Source organism: Pseudopodoces humilis, chromosome 7 (genome assembly GCF_049639895.1).
Source record: "Pseudopodoces humilis isolate 2021_Gansu_Grassland_sample_001 chromosome 7, ASM4963989v1, whole genome shotgun sequence".
NCBI lineage: Eukaryota > Metazoa > Chordata > Aves > Passeriformes > Paridae > Pseudopodoces > Pseudopodoces humilis.
The window spans coordinates 40,068,130-40,084,656 of NC_142206.1; the positions used below are offsets into that span (position 1 = coordinate 40,068,130).

The 16,527-nt window shown below is 36.8% G+C and overlaps 1 protein-coding gene across 4 annotated transcripts in view; it reads left to right on the top strand.

Moving 5' to 3' along the window:
- YLPM1 (YLP motif containing 1) overlaps window positions 1–15,565 on the top strand; it is a 35,247-nt gene extending 19,682 nt beyond the window's left edge. For 2 of the 4 annotated variants that reach the window (XM_014249974.2, XM_014249976.2), the window contains exons 8-21: window positions 53–145; window positions 510–684; window positions 843–988; window positions 1,323–1,510; window positions 2,138–2,200; window positions 2,489–2,608; window positions 2,890–3,066; window positions 3,285–3,368; window positions 3,599–3,682; window positions 5,145–5,231; window positions 8,197–8,248; window positions 13,068–13,198; window positions 14,620–14,801; window positions 15,167–15,565. In XM_014249974.2, coding sequence (XP_014105449.2) covers window positions 53–145; window positions 510–684; window positions 843–988; window positions 1,323–1,510; window positions 2,138–2,200; window positions 2,489–2,608; window positions 2,890–3,066; window positions 3,285–3,368; window positions 3,599–3,682; window positions 5,145–5,231; window positions 8,197–8,248; window positions 13,068–13,198; window positions 14,620–14,766 — 1,547 coding nt within the window. In that variant the 3' untranslated portion in view covers window positions 14,767–14,801; window positions 15,167–15,565. Of the gene's footprint in view, window positions 1–52; window positions 146–509; window positions 685–842; window positions 989–1,322; window positions 1,511–2,137; window positions 2,201–2,488; window positions 2,609–2,889; window positions 3,067–3,284; window positions 3,369–3,598; window positions 3,683–5,144; window positions 5,232–8,196; window positions 8,249–13,067; window positions 13,199–14,619; window positions 14,802–15,166 lie in introns of those variants that run through there. The other 2 variants (XM_014249975.2, XR_015772913.1) reach the window with 2 other exon arrangements.
- Window positions 15,566–16,527: the final 962 nt, after the last annotated feature.

Below are 16,527 nucleotides of genomic sequence, written 5' to 3' on the forward strand. Positions count from 1 at the left end.
ATGCAAGATATGTTTTAAAACCTTAAATTTTTTTTTGTTTATTTTCAACCAGATATAACCACCAGTAAAGTTGAACAGATTCCATATGGGGAGAGGGTAACCCTTCGTCCAGAACCTCTACCAGACAGACAAACATTTCAAAAAGGTAGGAGGTGCTTGGCTAGCTTTCAAACAGTTAGTTAGCTCTTAAGAAAAGTAAGACAGTAAAAGCTTGTTCAAACTAAGTAACTCCTGTTTAAACTACAACCACTTTATTTTCTTCAGAGGTCCATAAGAATAACAGTTTATATTTTCAAGAGGAGTGCTGCAGTCAATAACCTAGCCACTTTTAAAATTCAGTTTTGTAGTTTTAAGTAGGATTGCATGGTATGGTTGTCTGTTACAGTTTGGAAAAGAGTGTCTGATTAAGTCCATCCTAGCTCACACATCATATACTTTTCTTGCACTCTTGCCTGTTGCCTTCTTTTACCAAAATAGTAGTTTATATTTCCATGGGTTTCTCCCTTCAGAGCATCCAGGTCGCTACAACAGAGAGAGAGATCGTGAGCCTTATTTTGAGCGTCAAGGTAATTCCAACACAGATCATCGGGATTTCAAGAGAGAGCGGGAATTGCACAGAGACCGTGGTTCTGTGGACTATGAGCGAGAGAGATTTGAAAAAGAGCGGCATCCCCGAGATGATAGGTACGTGATTTTGGAACACTGTGGAAATCAGTGCAGTTGAGGCTGTATTGTGTATCAGGCTGTCCATTTTGCCTGTGAGGTACATGTTCCTTTCACTCTGGAATCCGTAGTGGAAATTCACAAAAATACACAAAGTACACAAAATACTCCTTTGGCAGGGTTCTTCCTACTACACCTTCAAGAACTCAGTCTTACCGGGACAAGAAGGACCATCCATCCTCCAGGCGGGGTGGCTTTGAAAGACCACCATATGAACGAAAAACAGATCGTCCAGCATATGATCATGGGCCTTCCATGTTTGGAGGTACAGTTTCTCAATCTTGAAGTCATGCTAGAATATTATGAAAAATAATGGACTCGCAGAGGTGAAGATTAATTGATTTGCAGTATTTGTTCAGAATATATAATTCAGGAAAATTTCTTTAGGTGGTGGCATTTAGTTTTGTTTCTCAGTGATGAGATGATTAAAACAGTTATATACTCTGCTAAAAACTGTCTTTGATTGCAATAGATTTAAGATTAGAAATTTTAATTATTTTGAGGACATATCTGTGAATTTAACTGAAAATGATGAAGGTCTGTTTAAATCAGCTCAGCTGGGTATGAACATCTTAATTTTTTTATTTTACTGAACTAAGAAAATTCTTCTGTCCAAACACTGGAATTTGAAGGTGATCGTAGAAATTACCCTGAGGAAAGGATTCCTATTTCTGCTCCATCAATGCCTCGTCAGCCACCACCAGCTCCACGAGTAGAAAGGAAGCCAGAATCTAAAAACGTAGATGATATTTTAAAGCCACCAGGACGGGATAGCAGGCCAGAGAGGGTGAGTATGCATTGTGAAAGCAACAATTGCTTTCTACGAGAGCTTTATTCAGATAAAATGCTGCTGGATGTAATATGTTTGGAGTAAGTGTACATTTGAGGAAGCTCTGGAAATTATCTTGGTTCCTTTGCAAATGCCTAGAGTGTTGTAGCATAGCTATTAGGAGTCCACAGGAGAGCTAAACCTCCTGGGAATGCTCAAAGCAAATTTGTGTGTAATTTTAAGATATTTTCGACTCTTCTGAGGTCTTCACTTTGGTTTTTGATGTATCAGGGGAAAGATTTGTCTTTACACAGAGATTTGGCAATGCACCATGTTATATAAGAAAGAGCACAATTTAGGCTATAAAGAATTTAGATAAGTTTCATTCAGTTGAATGACAGAAATTAGTGAAACTGAACCAGATCTATAACATGCAGCCTAAACTGCTGAGATGGTTTAACACAAAAATCTCTGAATTATGTGGAACTACTACCGTTTCTCACAGCCTGGTTTCTAAAACAAACAGTGAGTGCTTGATGCAAAAGTGTGAGCCCACAGCACATAATTGTCTGGAAGAAAATCTTTGCAAAAGAGAATCTGTAAAATGTAGTACAGTATCATATCTTCTTACATGATCTTTTTCAGATTGTGATCATCATGAGAGGGTTACCTGGCAGTGGAAAGACACATGTAGCAAAACTCATCAGGGTATGTAAACAGGCATTCACTGTGTAGTGGTGTTTGTCGTGTATGTGTGCTTCCTCTGCTGTTCACTTTGTTTGCCTGGAATTCAAGTCTGTTGTTATTTCATGTTCCATGTCTTCATGTGTTGTATGAATCTCCACCACTATTAGCAAGCAGGAGGGATACTACTCTCTTCTTGTTTTGAGTATTGAGCAGGGAACTGCTGTTGACCAAAAGTATTCTGAAATTCCTGTGTAGCAGAATGGAATTTTTACATCCAAAGTATATGCTTGCTTTTTGCTTTCTTCCCAGGATAAGGAAGTAGAATGTGGAGGACCTGCACCAAGAGTGCTCAGCCTGGATGATTACTTTATCACTGAAGTGGAGAAAGAGGAGAGAGACCCAGATACAGGGAAAAAAGTTAAAAAGAAGGTAGTCTTAATTCTGTTGCTTTATTTGACAAAGAAACAGGACATTCCAGAAAAACAGTGGCAATCAGAGTTCTGGTCTGTGGGTTGGGAAGAGTGCAGAGGTCTCTGGGCTGTTTTTCAAAGCAAGACAATATAACTTAGGGTGGTATGAGCAAATTCTTAAAAACTGACCTGAAGGGTGTTTTTCTCACACCAGTGTACTTTGTGGTCATGACATTCAGGTGTTGAATATTAGCCATTTTGTAGATGTCCTCTTTCTTAATGCTTTTGTCCTTGGTATAGGTGATGGAGTACGAATATGAGGCTGATATGGAGGAGACCTATCGTACCAGCATGTTTAAAACTTTCAAAAAGACCTTGGATGACGGCTTCTTTCCCTTCATTATCCTCGATGCTATCAATGATAGAGTGCGACACTTTGAACAGTTTTGGAGTGCTGCAAAAACAAAGGGGTTTGAGGTAATGGAGCCTAAATAGCATTTGAACTTGCTAAAAGCCATATGCTGATGTTTCTAAACTTTTGAATGGAAAGTGTTTCCCACATTCAGGAAAAATGCTGTGATGTACAGTTACAAGTTTACCTTTCTTAAAGTGTACAACTGCAGAGTGTATGACAAGGTAGAAAAAGAGCTCTGAAAATTGGTTTACAATATTCAATATTGTCTTTCTTTTTCTAGGTCTACTTAGCTGAAATGAGTGCTGATAACCAGACGTGTTCCAAGAGGAATATTCATGGGCGCAAGCTAAAGGATATCAGCAGGGTAACTGTATACGTCTGGAGTCATATTGTGCTTTTGGGCCCTCTGTTTCTTGAAAACTATAGACCACATGATGCTTACACTTTTCCTCTAAGAAGTACTGGTAGTTATTTCATGGGATTGATTAAAATTACTGAAGTACTGTTACATCTTGTTAGCAATCAGAAACCAAATTTTCCAAGGAATCTGTTAGATTTTTTAGAGGTGCTTCATTTTTGTGTGTGTTTTGTTAGATGTCTGATCACTGGGAGGCAGCACCACGCCACATGATGCGCCTGGACATTCGTTCTTTGCTGCAGGATGCTGCTATAGAAGAGGTGAGAATCTCTGTGCTTGTTAAAACTACAGATTAGGTCAATGTGACTATACTGAAAATATGAAGCAGACAAAGATGTGATCACAGCAAGGTAGTTGTAAGCAAGGCACTTTAGAAAGCCAGAATCACTATGTCAGGAAAGTGTATTTCATTATTCTTATGAATTGCCCCAAACATGAAGGTACCTTTTTACCTTTTATTACCTTTTTGAAGCTCAGACTTAGGCATCTTTGAGCAAGAGTTGAAGTCACTTTGCTCTTAGCAACTGTTGAATACCAATTAAGGTGGTTAAAGAAAATCTTTGCACTCTTACATGAAACTCATCACTTTTTTACAGGTTACTGAATTATTTAGATCATATTTTGAGAAAGTAGTTCAAGAAAATAAGGAAATAAACAAATTTGAACTCAGTTATTGTTTTGAGAAATACAGATGTTTAGCAGAGGATGAAGAAATAAATAAGAGAATGTAGCAGAAGGTTACAATTGCCTTTTTACTTCATTTACAGTTTGCCATGACATGCATCTTTGGTGTGTCAGCTTACTGTATTGTTGAATTCTTCTTGGCAGTTGTGTCAGGGACTCTGGGCATAAATTAGTGTGTTAGTTGTGTGGTCTCTGTAAATGAGAGAAATGTGTAAATGTGGTCTCTGTTGCTGTCAGAACAGCTCTTAGCATGGCCATAGAAACTGATGAACTGCTGAAGTTGACAGAGGGTCTTTACAGTTTGTCATGATATTAGCAGGTTATTATTAAATCTTCAAATTATTTGTACTGGAAAATAGTAATCTTTGAGGACAGCAAAAAATGCCACTCTAAAGTAGGCTCAGAGAACAGCAGATTGGGATTTACAAGGTTTTTCAAATTATGTAAAGAACTGCATATACTTGGAGAGTTTTATGTATTCCAGAGTATATGCATGAGTCCCCAGTACAGCTGTGGAGCCCAAAAAGTATTTCATTAGATGAGCAGAGTTAGATGTATGTCTTCAAGTGTACTTGTAATTTGTTATGCTGAGCTCTGTGGTTACTGTTATTCTTTACTGTGATTTTTAAATATATAAAAGATAAAGGCTCAGTAGAGATGTTCTATGCAGGCAGCCATTCCAGCTATATATAAATGGCAAGTTAAAGAACTTTTTCTGAGATTGCAAGTTTTGAAATGTGATTATGTGGGAAGCAAGAGAAGTATCTTGCTATCTTACAGATAGTGGTAACACAAGGAATGCATGTGAAGGAAGGGAATGAGCAATCTTTGCAAAGAATATTGTTTGTCACTCTGTTGCTAGGAGTGGACATACTTCTGAGGAAGGCCAGAATGGACAGTATTCATATATATTGAATCATCATACTTTCAAAGATGAATCCTGTATTTGAATTTGGACATCTCTACTTACTCTATTAAAAAGAAAATAATTAAAAGCCAGACAGTGCCTTTTAAGTCTGTGCATGTGCTTTGGTACAGGTGGAGATGGAGGATTTTGATGCAAATATTGAAGACCAGAAGGAAGAAGTCAAGAAGGACACAGCAGAGGAGGAAGAAAGTGAACTGGTAGGAGACACATCAGCCATCCTTAAAAAATTGTTCATTAATGTGCCTGAGGGAGAATCTCAGTCTTACAAGTGCCAACCCATTGCTGTTCTTAGCAGTGCAATCTTAACACACATGTTTCTAGTAGTTTTTTACTTAAACATTTCTAGGAGAACTTTAATGATAAATCGTATTATTTCTTACTAATTTATTTCTAAGAATACGTGAGTATGTGCTACAAACAGTATTGTCAGTGGAGCATGGCAACATGCCTCTTAGAGACATTTTAAATTGCAGTACATAGTAGTGCTGTCTTCCAGATAATCTAAGAATTACATGAAGTGGAGGGAGGGGATCAATGGGAAAAGATTAGCTTATTTCCTTTCACGTGTCTAAAGAACTCTCCTCAACTGTCACAGTATATGACAACAGTTATGAAGACTGCTTTTTCTGCCACGGTTGGCTGACTGTCAGGTGGTATTTCCAAGGTGAGGCATTAGGTCTCTTGGATGAATAAAGGTTATAGAATTGCCCTGAGGGCTGGCTTTTTTAGGTATGTATTCAAAAGGCTTCCTGCTGTAACTTCTTGGTATGTGTTGGAGCTGCAACTGGTCCATGCTTGATGAGTTGAACGTCTCAAATCTTGGTTCCCACAACCAAGGAGTTAAAGTTCAATAAACAGGAAGTAACCCAAAATGTCTGAGTTGAGCAAAGTGTTTTTCCTTGATGGAAATTTACTATTCCTTAGAAGTGGCAGGTCAGAAAGCAGTTGAAATCAGAATTTAAAAAAAGATTAGAAAAAATGGATTCTAATAAATGTCTGTTTTTTTTCAACATGACTCATTTATTCTCTTTACTAAATTATTCTTTGGTGCAGAATATGAGGCTGCATAAAGTGTGGTTAGAACATTTCAAAGATGCATCCATGTTTATAAGAATATGGCTGCTAGTCCCATTTCCATGAGCTATAGCTAAAAGAGAAAGTTGTCTTTAGCTTTTGAGACATCTGTGCATAAATTTGTGTGTGTATGTGTGTGTTTATGGGTTCGGGGGAGTGTCCTAATGTACAGTACTTACAACAATAGGCCTTTGAGACAAAGAAAGCTTGGTGGTGAAAACTATGCAAATTATTAAATAAAAGTAATCTGCATATAAGAATGTGTTCTATTCAGATTCACAAGATATGAAAAAGAGCAAAGCATTGTCTGCTGTATGTAATCTCTGGAATTCAGTCAGATGGCTAATCTCAGAGAATTATGTCAGACAGAAAGTGGAGCAGGACACTGTATTTGGTATCTCTTGCCTTTTTGAGAGCATTTGATAAGGGTTCTGCAATTCATTTTGCTGCATTTAATCCTATGAGAAAAGGGAGGTCTGAAGCTCCTGCCATCTGGCAGATATCCTTGAAATTTCCAACTGTCTTGTACCAAAGGATAAAGTCTGAATCTTTGTTTATCCTGTTTGAGGACCGGGAAATTGTATAGGTTCAGCACACAATAGGCTGTTTCACACCATCAAAGTCACTCTTCTTGGTATTATCAACTCCCATAGGATTGTTTGTAGCATTCAGACAATTCTTGTTTTTCTGTGCTTGATGGTATGAATTATTGATACATTTAACTTAGTGTTCTCACCAGTGTATCACACATCACTTTGTTTAATGCAGGCTTTCAGCTGTGGTGTAAACATTCTGAGCAAGCTTTAAAGTGCAACTTGGTTTAAATGTATAAATATATGTATATACATGAAGTTTATTTATTTGTTACGAGGAAACATTGCAGCACAAACTGTTTTGGTTTGCATTAATTACAGATTTGATTAAAAACAAGAAAATCCAGAGATCAGATAACCTTGAGTACTGAGATATGCTTGACAGAAAAAAGGTCATTAAGAGCAGTGCTGAACATAATCAAATGCAGCGTGACTCTCTGGAATTTACTGGAATACACTAATTTAGTAACACACAGTGTTAAAAAATACACATATTTTTACCACAGTAGAAGCAACCTATAAATAAAGCAGGAAAGAAGTTAGTGTAATAAAACTGGTTTGTGGATTGCTTGTTTTTTCTTGAAATCTTCTAGAGTAGTTCTTTTCCCTCTGTATTAAAAAGCATTCTAAAAAATAATTAAATTCTCACAGGGCTTCTGTTCACTACCTTGAGCTTTTTTGTGTGGTTGCAGAGGAACATAAGTACTTTTATACCAAATCTAAACAGCTGAAATGGGGGTTGCTTAGTAACAATTTACTTGTCAAAGAATATAAAAATAAAAGATAACAAGAAGCTAACTAATATAAATACCTTCTTGCCAAATTTATTTTCATTATGCTCATTTACAAAGAATAAACTGGCTAAAGATCATTACACACAGTGACGTTATTTGTAGGGAAAAATTGTTTTATAAGAATCACTGCGCTAAGAGTATTGTTTTAAAATGAAGAGTAATACTTAAATCCTAGTGACTCAGCAGATACTCTCATTTAAAGAAAAAAAATAGTTTAATTGTGAATTAATCACTTACACATGAATTTAGTATGTCCCTTCAAAAGGAGTCAGTGAAGCTTGTGTGTACTAAATCTGGAAATGCGCTCATAAAAGCTTATGGTAACTTATTAATTTGTGTTTGTAGAGTTTTGAATATGCTTTATGCCTGGAGGTTGTGTTGCAGTGACTTTGCCATCTGGGATAATACAATACAGTAACTGCACACAGTGCCTTTGCTGTCTGTTAGACTTATTCTGGAGTTCTGTGTTTACAGAGGGCAGCACTCTTGTAATGATTTGCAAGGGCTGCTGAAATCACTGAATGGGAAGTGGATGCAGAAGTTCTGAAATACTGAGTAATATGTCTCCATCTGATATTGAGAATTGTGCCTTACAAAAAGAAATACCTTGAACTCCCATTGTAATGCTGTTTCCAGTTCAAAAGTGATATGCATGTGTGTCTCTCTCTAATCCTCCGAGCTTCTTTCTGTGTATGATTTAGGGTTACATTCCGAAAAGCAAATGGGAGATGGACACTTCTGAGGCAAAGCTAGGTGGGTATTTATTTTTTCCTGTTTCTTATAGTTGGTATCTAATGATGTTTGCAAGACCTGAATTTTTTGTTTTTACTGTGCCTCCTTACAAAGACCAATAAATGCTTTGATTTCGTATATGTGTCTGAAACTGCAAAAGCGTCTATACAGAAAAGGAATTTATCTTCTGCCAGAGGCAGGAGATGTTACTACTTTCTAATCATCACTGTTTTATATACTCATTAATCGTTGTGCCATATGTTCAAGGAAAGTGCTTTGTCTTCAAATTTTAAAAAAACCCTGTTCTTCATCTTTCTGTGTTTATTATTTTTATATAAGCAAAGAGTCAATTTACATTGCACTGTACTCTTTTTCATATTGCATACCTTTTTTCCTAAGTGTCATCAGTAATTTGCGTTCTTGGAGATATGTCTTATAGCTGAACTGTATTGAAGATGTTTCTCACTTTTCAAAATTGACATCTGTGAGGACAAAGTAGTGGCATGCTTTGAAATTGGTTCTGAATGATTAGGTGTCAGTATATCTTTTCAACATCTTAGGCATTGAAAAGTTAAAAGTTCATTATGCTTTGCAGTTCCAGGAGAGCAATAGAATACTTCTTAATAGTATGCAAAGTGGACTTTCTAGGAGCAAAGGGGCACAATTTTTGCTGTACTTCTTTTGTTCTCATTAGCGTTGATATTAAGATTCTGTCAAAGTCAAAAGCAACTTTCAGGCAGAAATGCATGCACCACAGCTATGGTGAAAGGATTATTAATGGAAAGGGGTTTCTGGTCATTATGTTCAGTTTTGTTGTGTTTTTTTTTTAACTGAACAGTAAAAGTTCTAAATTAAGGTTTTATCTAGACAGTCTGCTCAGAACTGCTATTTTTATATCACGTCTGTGAGAAGTCACAAATACCTAAAGGGACACAGCATATCTTAATATTTTGAAGTTTGCTTCTTCATGTGCGGAACAGCCCTGTGCATCATAACTTTCCAATAATGAAAATTACAACTGCACCATAGAAACAGTGTTAGAAGGTCTGGCTTATGTAAAGCAGCCTTTCACCTTTTGCTGTTAAGGGCTTAGCTGTTAACACCATCTCTTCTGCTGCTGTGCTCTCTTTTAAGCCATATAAATAGTTGTGGATGTCGATATATTATATCGATGATGTAGCATTTGCAGTACAAGCAGAGGCACCTTATACTCAATGATTTTGGCACACCAAACAGCTCAGCAGTTAGACAATTAAGTTAGAATTGCTCTGTGTTCTTGTTAGAAGCAATGATTTATTTAATAATGTAAAATTATTTCTTAAGTTTATGCTAAGAACTGTGTTGCATTTCCTTCCATAATGTAAACCACGTGTTTTTTATATGGTCTCCACTTAAACGTAAAATGGGGAGCAAGCAGTAGAGTCACTTTTATGCTGAAGTTACTTGCAAGGCTGTTGAAATAATCCTTTTACAGGCAAACTTCATTAACAAACTGGATGTTAGCATGCTGCAAGACACAGATCCAGGTGCTGAGAAGGGCTTTCTATTAAATTTGTATTCACAATTTTACTTTTATAACTATACTCTAGAATCTACCATCTAGAATCAATATGTAGGACTATAGATTAAAAGAAAATCCTGACAGAACTTAGGGTTTAAAAAAGCCAGGCATTCCTAAGTAACAAATGCAGTTTCTTTGGAAAATTACTGGCAGAACAGAAAACTTTAGCTCAAGGTGTACATTAGAAGCACTTGTAGTTTGTGAGTAAGAATTACTATATTTAGTTCACAATAAGACTTCACTGTAGATGACCAATTATAATTATTTCTGGAAAGGCATGTAAACTGTGGTATGCATTATTTACTCTAAAACTGAGTTATATCCTGGGAGTTGACCTGTCCATTAGGTTTATTGTGTTAGTCCCAGAGGGCACACATTTGCAGAATGATGTAAGTGCAGACTCCAAAAATGATGGTCTGAGTCTTGTTTTGCTTTTTTGTTTTCTTTCTGAGTAGATGTTGTTACAGGAAAGTACAGTACGATCTTGTTGATTGTAATAAACCTCAGAAAACATCTGAAAAGTTTGAGTTCTTGAGCTGCAAACACTGACTTGTGATAATCGCCAAACATATGCCCCAGAGCTCTCACTTTAGCAGAGTTACTTTACTCTTACATTCCTCTTGAGTATGTGTGTAATTTATCATTTCCTTACATGCTGTGCACAGCACACAATTTTACTCTGAAAGTCTATCCATGGGTCTTCTCAGTGCATAGTGCACACAGGGTCTTTTATTGAAATTTAAAATAATGGACTCTCATTTTTAAAATTTGACAGTAGCATTAAGTGCAATGCTCTGTTTCAAAGTGCAGCTTAGTGGCAAGTTGTACAAACTTTCAGGAATGGAGCAATGAGCTCTGGTGTCGCTGAAACTTTGATACCACTCTAAAATTTGCTCTAGAATACAAATGGGATTCTACATAAAACTTTGTGGCTTTTGTATAAGAAGGGAAAAATTTAACTGATGGATTTATTTAGGTTTTGAAGGAGCCAAGTAAATTAGTTACTTTCAGATGTTACTTTAAAAATTCTAAAGGTGAGTTTTTAAGTTTTGTGGATTTTCAGAACTGCTGCTTTGTTGTTTTTAAATTTGAAATTATAAAATTATGTTCAGTAGTTTAACACTAAATAATCATCAGCCATAAATGATCACAAGCACCAGTGTTACAAAATGACACCTTGTCTTAATTTCAGAAAAGAACATTCTGAAATAATCCTTTGTGGCAGGTTTTTGACATTTGTGTAGTGTCTACTGCATGACACATGTACCTTGAACCGCAGTAGTACGGATGGAAGCAGACCCCTTTGGAAAAGCAATCCAGCTTCAAACATGGGAGGACGTAACATTTTAAAACAAATTCTGTGTAGCAGTAACCAAAAGGGACAGAGGGGAACTGCATATTCAGAACAGCTTCTGAGCTTCTCTGCTGATGTTTGAGCATTACACGTTTCTTGGTGATGTTTTCAGTTGTTTGGTGTGCGGCAGGGAGTGGGAGACTTAACTTTCACATTGGTAATGAGGTGAGCTTGCATCATAGCTTCCTTCCAACAGGAGTATGTCTGTCTACAGGTATTTGCCAGCAGAGAGCTCCTCAATTCTCACTTCTTCATGTTCTTAAATGGTCCTCAATGAGTTTGTTGATCTCCTGTTCAATGTTATTTTTTGCTTAATGCCACAAATGCTTAATGCCACAAATGATCTACACTGGTTGAACGTAATACTGAGAAAAAGTGCAAGTACGTTATGTGCTGGAGTAACAGAGGAATATTGTATAAATCAATTTTGTCTTCTAGAGGGAGTGTCGCCTTTCTGTGGAGATTGAGCATCAGATTTGGCAGATTTAACTTAGCGCAAAAGAAGAACCTTAACTAAATCATGTAATAGATAGAAATATTCTGAGTATTTTTCTTAAATGTTGGCTATTTTAAGAAGCAGGGGGATTATAATGTTTTATTAGAAGTTGTGTATCTGTTCCAGGGAAATGGGGCAAAGGTGGCGTTTTTAAACAGTTTTGAGCTGTATGAGGGAGAAATAATTTCACTGATTTATGGCTTTTAAATTATATTAGCATGTCTACAGTACCATTGCCTCACATTATCTCCATTGTTACTCTTCTCTCCCATATTAAGCAAAAAAACTAATCTCTGAACTGTGCTTCTTTAAGTACATACCTTTGAACATCATCGTCTGCTATCCAGAAAATAATGTTGCCTTGTATTTGGTCTATTTCTGAGGCCTTTTGTGGGTGAATTTAATTGCAACAGTGACTTCTGAAACAGTATTTCTAACATCACTGATAATGGTTTAATGAATGTAATTGCCAAGCTTAGTGTTCCTTCTACACATACTTGAATTGTTGGCTTATAAATTGGTAGTTTACATCGGCAGAAGTAACAGAATTTCCTTTGACCTGTAGAGCTGGTTTTCCTTTTCATGCTTTGTTGTTCATAATCTTACAATGAATGTTTCATCTCCTTTCCAAAGACAGTTTGCCACATAATTTTAAGAAGGTGTTGTTTTCTTTATTAAGTGTCTAAAGAGGAGCAAAATTTTAGAACCTAGGAACGGAATTGTTTCTCCTCATGTTATATTGGTTCGATAAGAAAAAGAAGAAAATGAGGACTGTTGGACAAATGTACTGCTCAAATATTCATGACTGACCTCTTACACCATGAAAGAAAAGATTCTGAGATATTTTTCTCCCAGTCCTGGAAGACTTCTTAAGTGGTTTGCCTTATGGGGAGAGAAAAAGAAAAGGGAGGATCAGGCTTTTCAAGGAGCATTTTGTTTAGCAGAAACAGTATCTCAAAAACTTGTCTTTGATGCATTAAATTATATAATTGCCACTTGTTCCCTGATACTGCATGTATGCCATGTTTGACACAGTATTGATCCCCAAATTTGGGAAAAATGCTACAGCTTTAGTATTGTGTTCAAATACAGCAAGATGGATCTGTGGTTCTTAGCTATTGTTGGCTATATTGTACCTGTAAGGACAGACTCCATTATAGATCCGGAAGAGCAAACCTTTTCTCCCTCATATAGAAAACAACACTGAGTGTTATTGCCACAGAGTTAACGTGAAAGATCAATAAAACTTGAAAACTGTGTTGAGTCTTCTCTAGTTTATTTCAACTCTCATCATCACACCTGTCAAGAAAAGCTGGATGTACAAATTCTTCTGCTCATTCTTTTGAAAAGTTTTCCACTCTCGTCTTGTTTGTGTGAATAACAGAAAAAATAATCTCCCTTAACGCTGAGGCTCTGTGTTTGTTCTCAGACAAGCTGGATGGTTTGCGGACTGGAACTAAAAGAAAACGTGACTGGGAAGCAATTGCCAGCAGAATAGAAGATTATCTGCAGCTTCCAGATGACTATGATACACGTGCTTCTGAACCTGGAAAGAAAAGGGTAATAAATTTTCAAATGACTTACTGTGTATATATAACCCTTTAATGGTCTCTGTGAATGAGAGTTTATGTCAAGTCATTCAATGTCTATGAATATGGGAATTTCATTGACTCACTTTTCATTTTGCTGTTCCATTAGATTCTGTAAGAGATTATGCTTGCAAGTAGGGTCTTCCAGAGGTAAACATATTAGTTAGAGCTAGGAATTGCAGATAATACAGATTAACTATGCATGACATAGTCTGAATACAGAATGCTGCATGTTTAAATTCTATTGTGAAAAAAGGGGGAAAATCATAGGGGGAGGTGAAAGAGAGGTAATAGAAATAGGTAATTTTTTTTCTCTCCAAAATACAAAGACCAGCTTTTCCCGCTAGAAGTAATTTGAATTAACTGTCAGTGTTTATGTATTGTTTTGCTCTGTAATGTCAAATAGAAAACTGATTGTACTGGACAGTGTGTCTGAGAGAAATGGAGATACTTAAGGCATTGGCAGAGGAGATGATGGTGGAAGAAAACTGACGTTGCTTATCAGTAGAAATGTCAGGGGAAATCCAGGTAGACTATGGATAGGGAGATGCAGGCAGAAAATTGGTAAGGCTACGTTCCCCAGTAATACATAGGCCTAAATGAGACTAATCAGTATGGCAAAGAAGAACCCCTTCACTTACTTTTTTGTTTTTTCTTGTCCTGAAATGGTGTGTTTCAGCTGAGTTTCTGGACTGTAGCCTTTCTTCATTGCATCTGTCCTTCCCTCCTTCCTGTTGCTCTCCCTCCCATCGGTGTCTTGTTTTGGGGGTGTCATGGTGTATGTTTGAACAGGATAAATACAAGGGAAATGCATTACCACAAAGAGGTGCAGTGCAGATATGGAGATGTAAAGATGGGGAAATAGCATAAGTATGAAAAAGTTACTTAGTGTAAAGAAATAGTGGAAAAATTTAAATAGGAATGTATCACGGAAGATAGAGAAGAAAACTGTCCTTCATTAATTTATTCATTGCTGACTTGCTCTTTAACACTGTCTTTCTGTAGTTTCGTAGTTATCTTCTAGATGTTTCCATTGGGCAATTGAAAGACAGATTTCCCAGAAAATTAAAATAGTAAATTAGTCTTGGATAATTCTTCCTGCCCAAAGTGTTGTTTTGAACAGAGAAATAATGGTAGTAGTTACACTTCAACTCTCAGAACTATAGCACTGAAATGGAAAAAGCCTATCTATACCTTTCTTCTACTCCACAGAACACGTGGTATATTAAATTAAAAATAATTTCCCTCTTTACCTATCAGAAAAAAAAAACCAAAAACTTACCTGTTCTAAGGAAAAGTAGTAGAAATTAGTATTCTTACTTGCAGTGGAAAGCCTAGACTCATATCAGGATTTCTTGGAAGATTATTGTACTGATAGAATGTTCTCCATAGGTGCGATGGGCAGATCTAGAAGAAAAAAAAGATGCTGACAGGAAAAGGGCCATTGGTTTTGTTGTTGGACAAACTGACTGGGAGAAGATAACAGATGAAAGTGGTCACCTTGCCGAGAGAGCCCTCAACCGCACCAAGTATATATGAAAAAGTGGTTATAAGTGGATTTTTGTGCCTTTAAGGTAAATATTCAGTCTTCCTGTGTGTTTATAGCCTTGATGTTTTTCAAGACTTGAGGCTGCAGTTCACACCGTTGTTAGAGTTCTCCCAGAGAAAGCTATTTGATTTGGAACTTTGTATAATAGGTGTCAGCTGTGCCTATGTCAACATATGCACCCTTGTGTACAGCACCTGGCAGTAAAGGGGGAAGGATTATCAGCTATCAAATCTCCCAACCTTGTTACAAGGAAGCTTGTGGTTTCATTAAGAGTAGTTTAGCTGTGTGCCTACAAGTCCTGTTGAGTTCAGATGTTGCTTATTATAACTTAAGTCTAACTATGTTAATTACTAGCTTTTGTGACATAACAAACTTTTCCTTTCTTTGCAGGCCATTTGCTCTGAGGAGAAGTGAACCAAGGTGTCATGAGCATCTTGCATGGGTCATGTCACTCCCACCTTCACAGTTTTTCTTTGTTACTTTAGTTTCAGCAATTTTCTTGAGATACTGGCAGATAACCAGTGCCCTCAAAAAACTCATTGAATCCCACTGCTCCTAAGTGAGAGAGGCAGTTTACTTTTTAATAATTTTTGAGGGGTGGGAGGGGGAGGGTCAGTAGTTTTAGCTGCTCTTTGTGGGATAAAGTGGAAGGATTAGACAGATGTTACCTCCACTGTACCATCACAGAATGTTTATCACCTTTGCTCTGTGGATGTTCTCGTTTTATACTGTATGTACCTTGTAGCTTATTGTATTAGGAAGCAGAACAATAAATTTCACTATAAACTCTGTGTTCTTGGTGGACCATATGGTATGGTTTTTGTTTGACATTTTAAATGTGGTCTGTGTTCACATTGGTGCTCAGAACCATCCTTACCTGGAAGATGTACTGTGCTCATTTTCTGGAATGTGTCCTGTCTTCTAGGTTTTTCACCTGCTCTTCTCATAGACAGATCCATTAAGACCCCAGGTCTTGCTGGCCTTTAGGAGTTCATGTTCCTGGAAAACAGGAACATCATTATGTTTGAATCCTAGTTTCTCAATTATGTCAAATTTTCATTACTACGTGAGTATGAATTCTATTGGGTGGTTCTGTAATGTTCAGGGTAGCAGTGTATGAAAAACTTGTCTTTAATGCTCAGTATGAAAACGGTTACTACAGATTTCTCTAAGGGACAGCCTAGAAAATTGGTTTTTGTCTTACTCTGTCTTTTAGTCGACACTGATGTCTTATCAGGGTATTTCATTCTATTTGTAAGTCCACTGAATCATAGAGATACATAATTAAAAGAAGTGACAAAGACCAGAAGTTATACCCTTCTTTTCCTTTGATAAATGTGTTAAGCTTGATTGAAAAAAAAAAAAAATATGAATAACAATCCACACTATTGAAAGTGGTACAGATTCTTCATAGATGCTGAGATATCACTTCTGCAGAGCCTCAGGTTTGCTGGTGAAAACTTTCTTTTGTCCTCACAGGTTTCAAAGCAAATGCTTTACATTAACAATGTTGTAACCAGGAAAGAGGTTTACATCTGAAAATAATTGCTGATTTAATGGTGAATTGAATTTTTTTTCTCCTGATCTTTCTGAGGGGAGAAAATGAAGTCCTGAATTTTCCTTCTCTGTTGAGTGATTACATTGTGCTTTGCATCTGGGTTGGTAAATCGGCTTGTTTTGGTGTGGTGGTAGTTCAGGTTGTTAAAGGAGAGCATGGTTCTAATAGATGGGTTTCTTTGCCATGTTTTGGT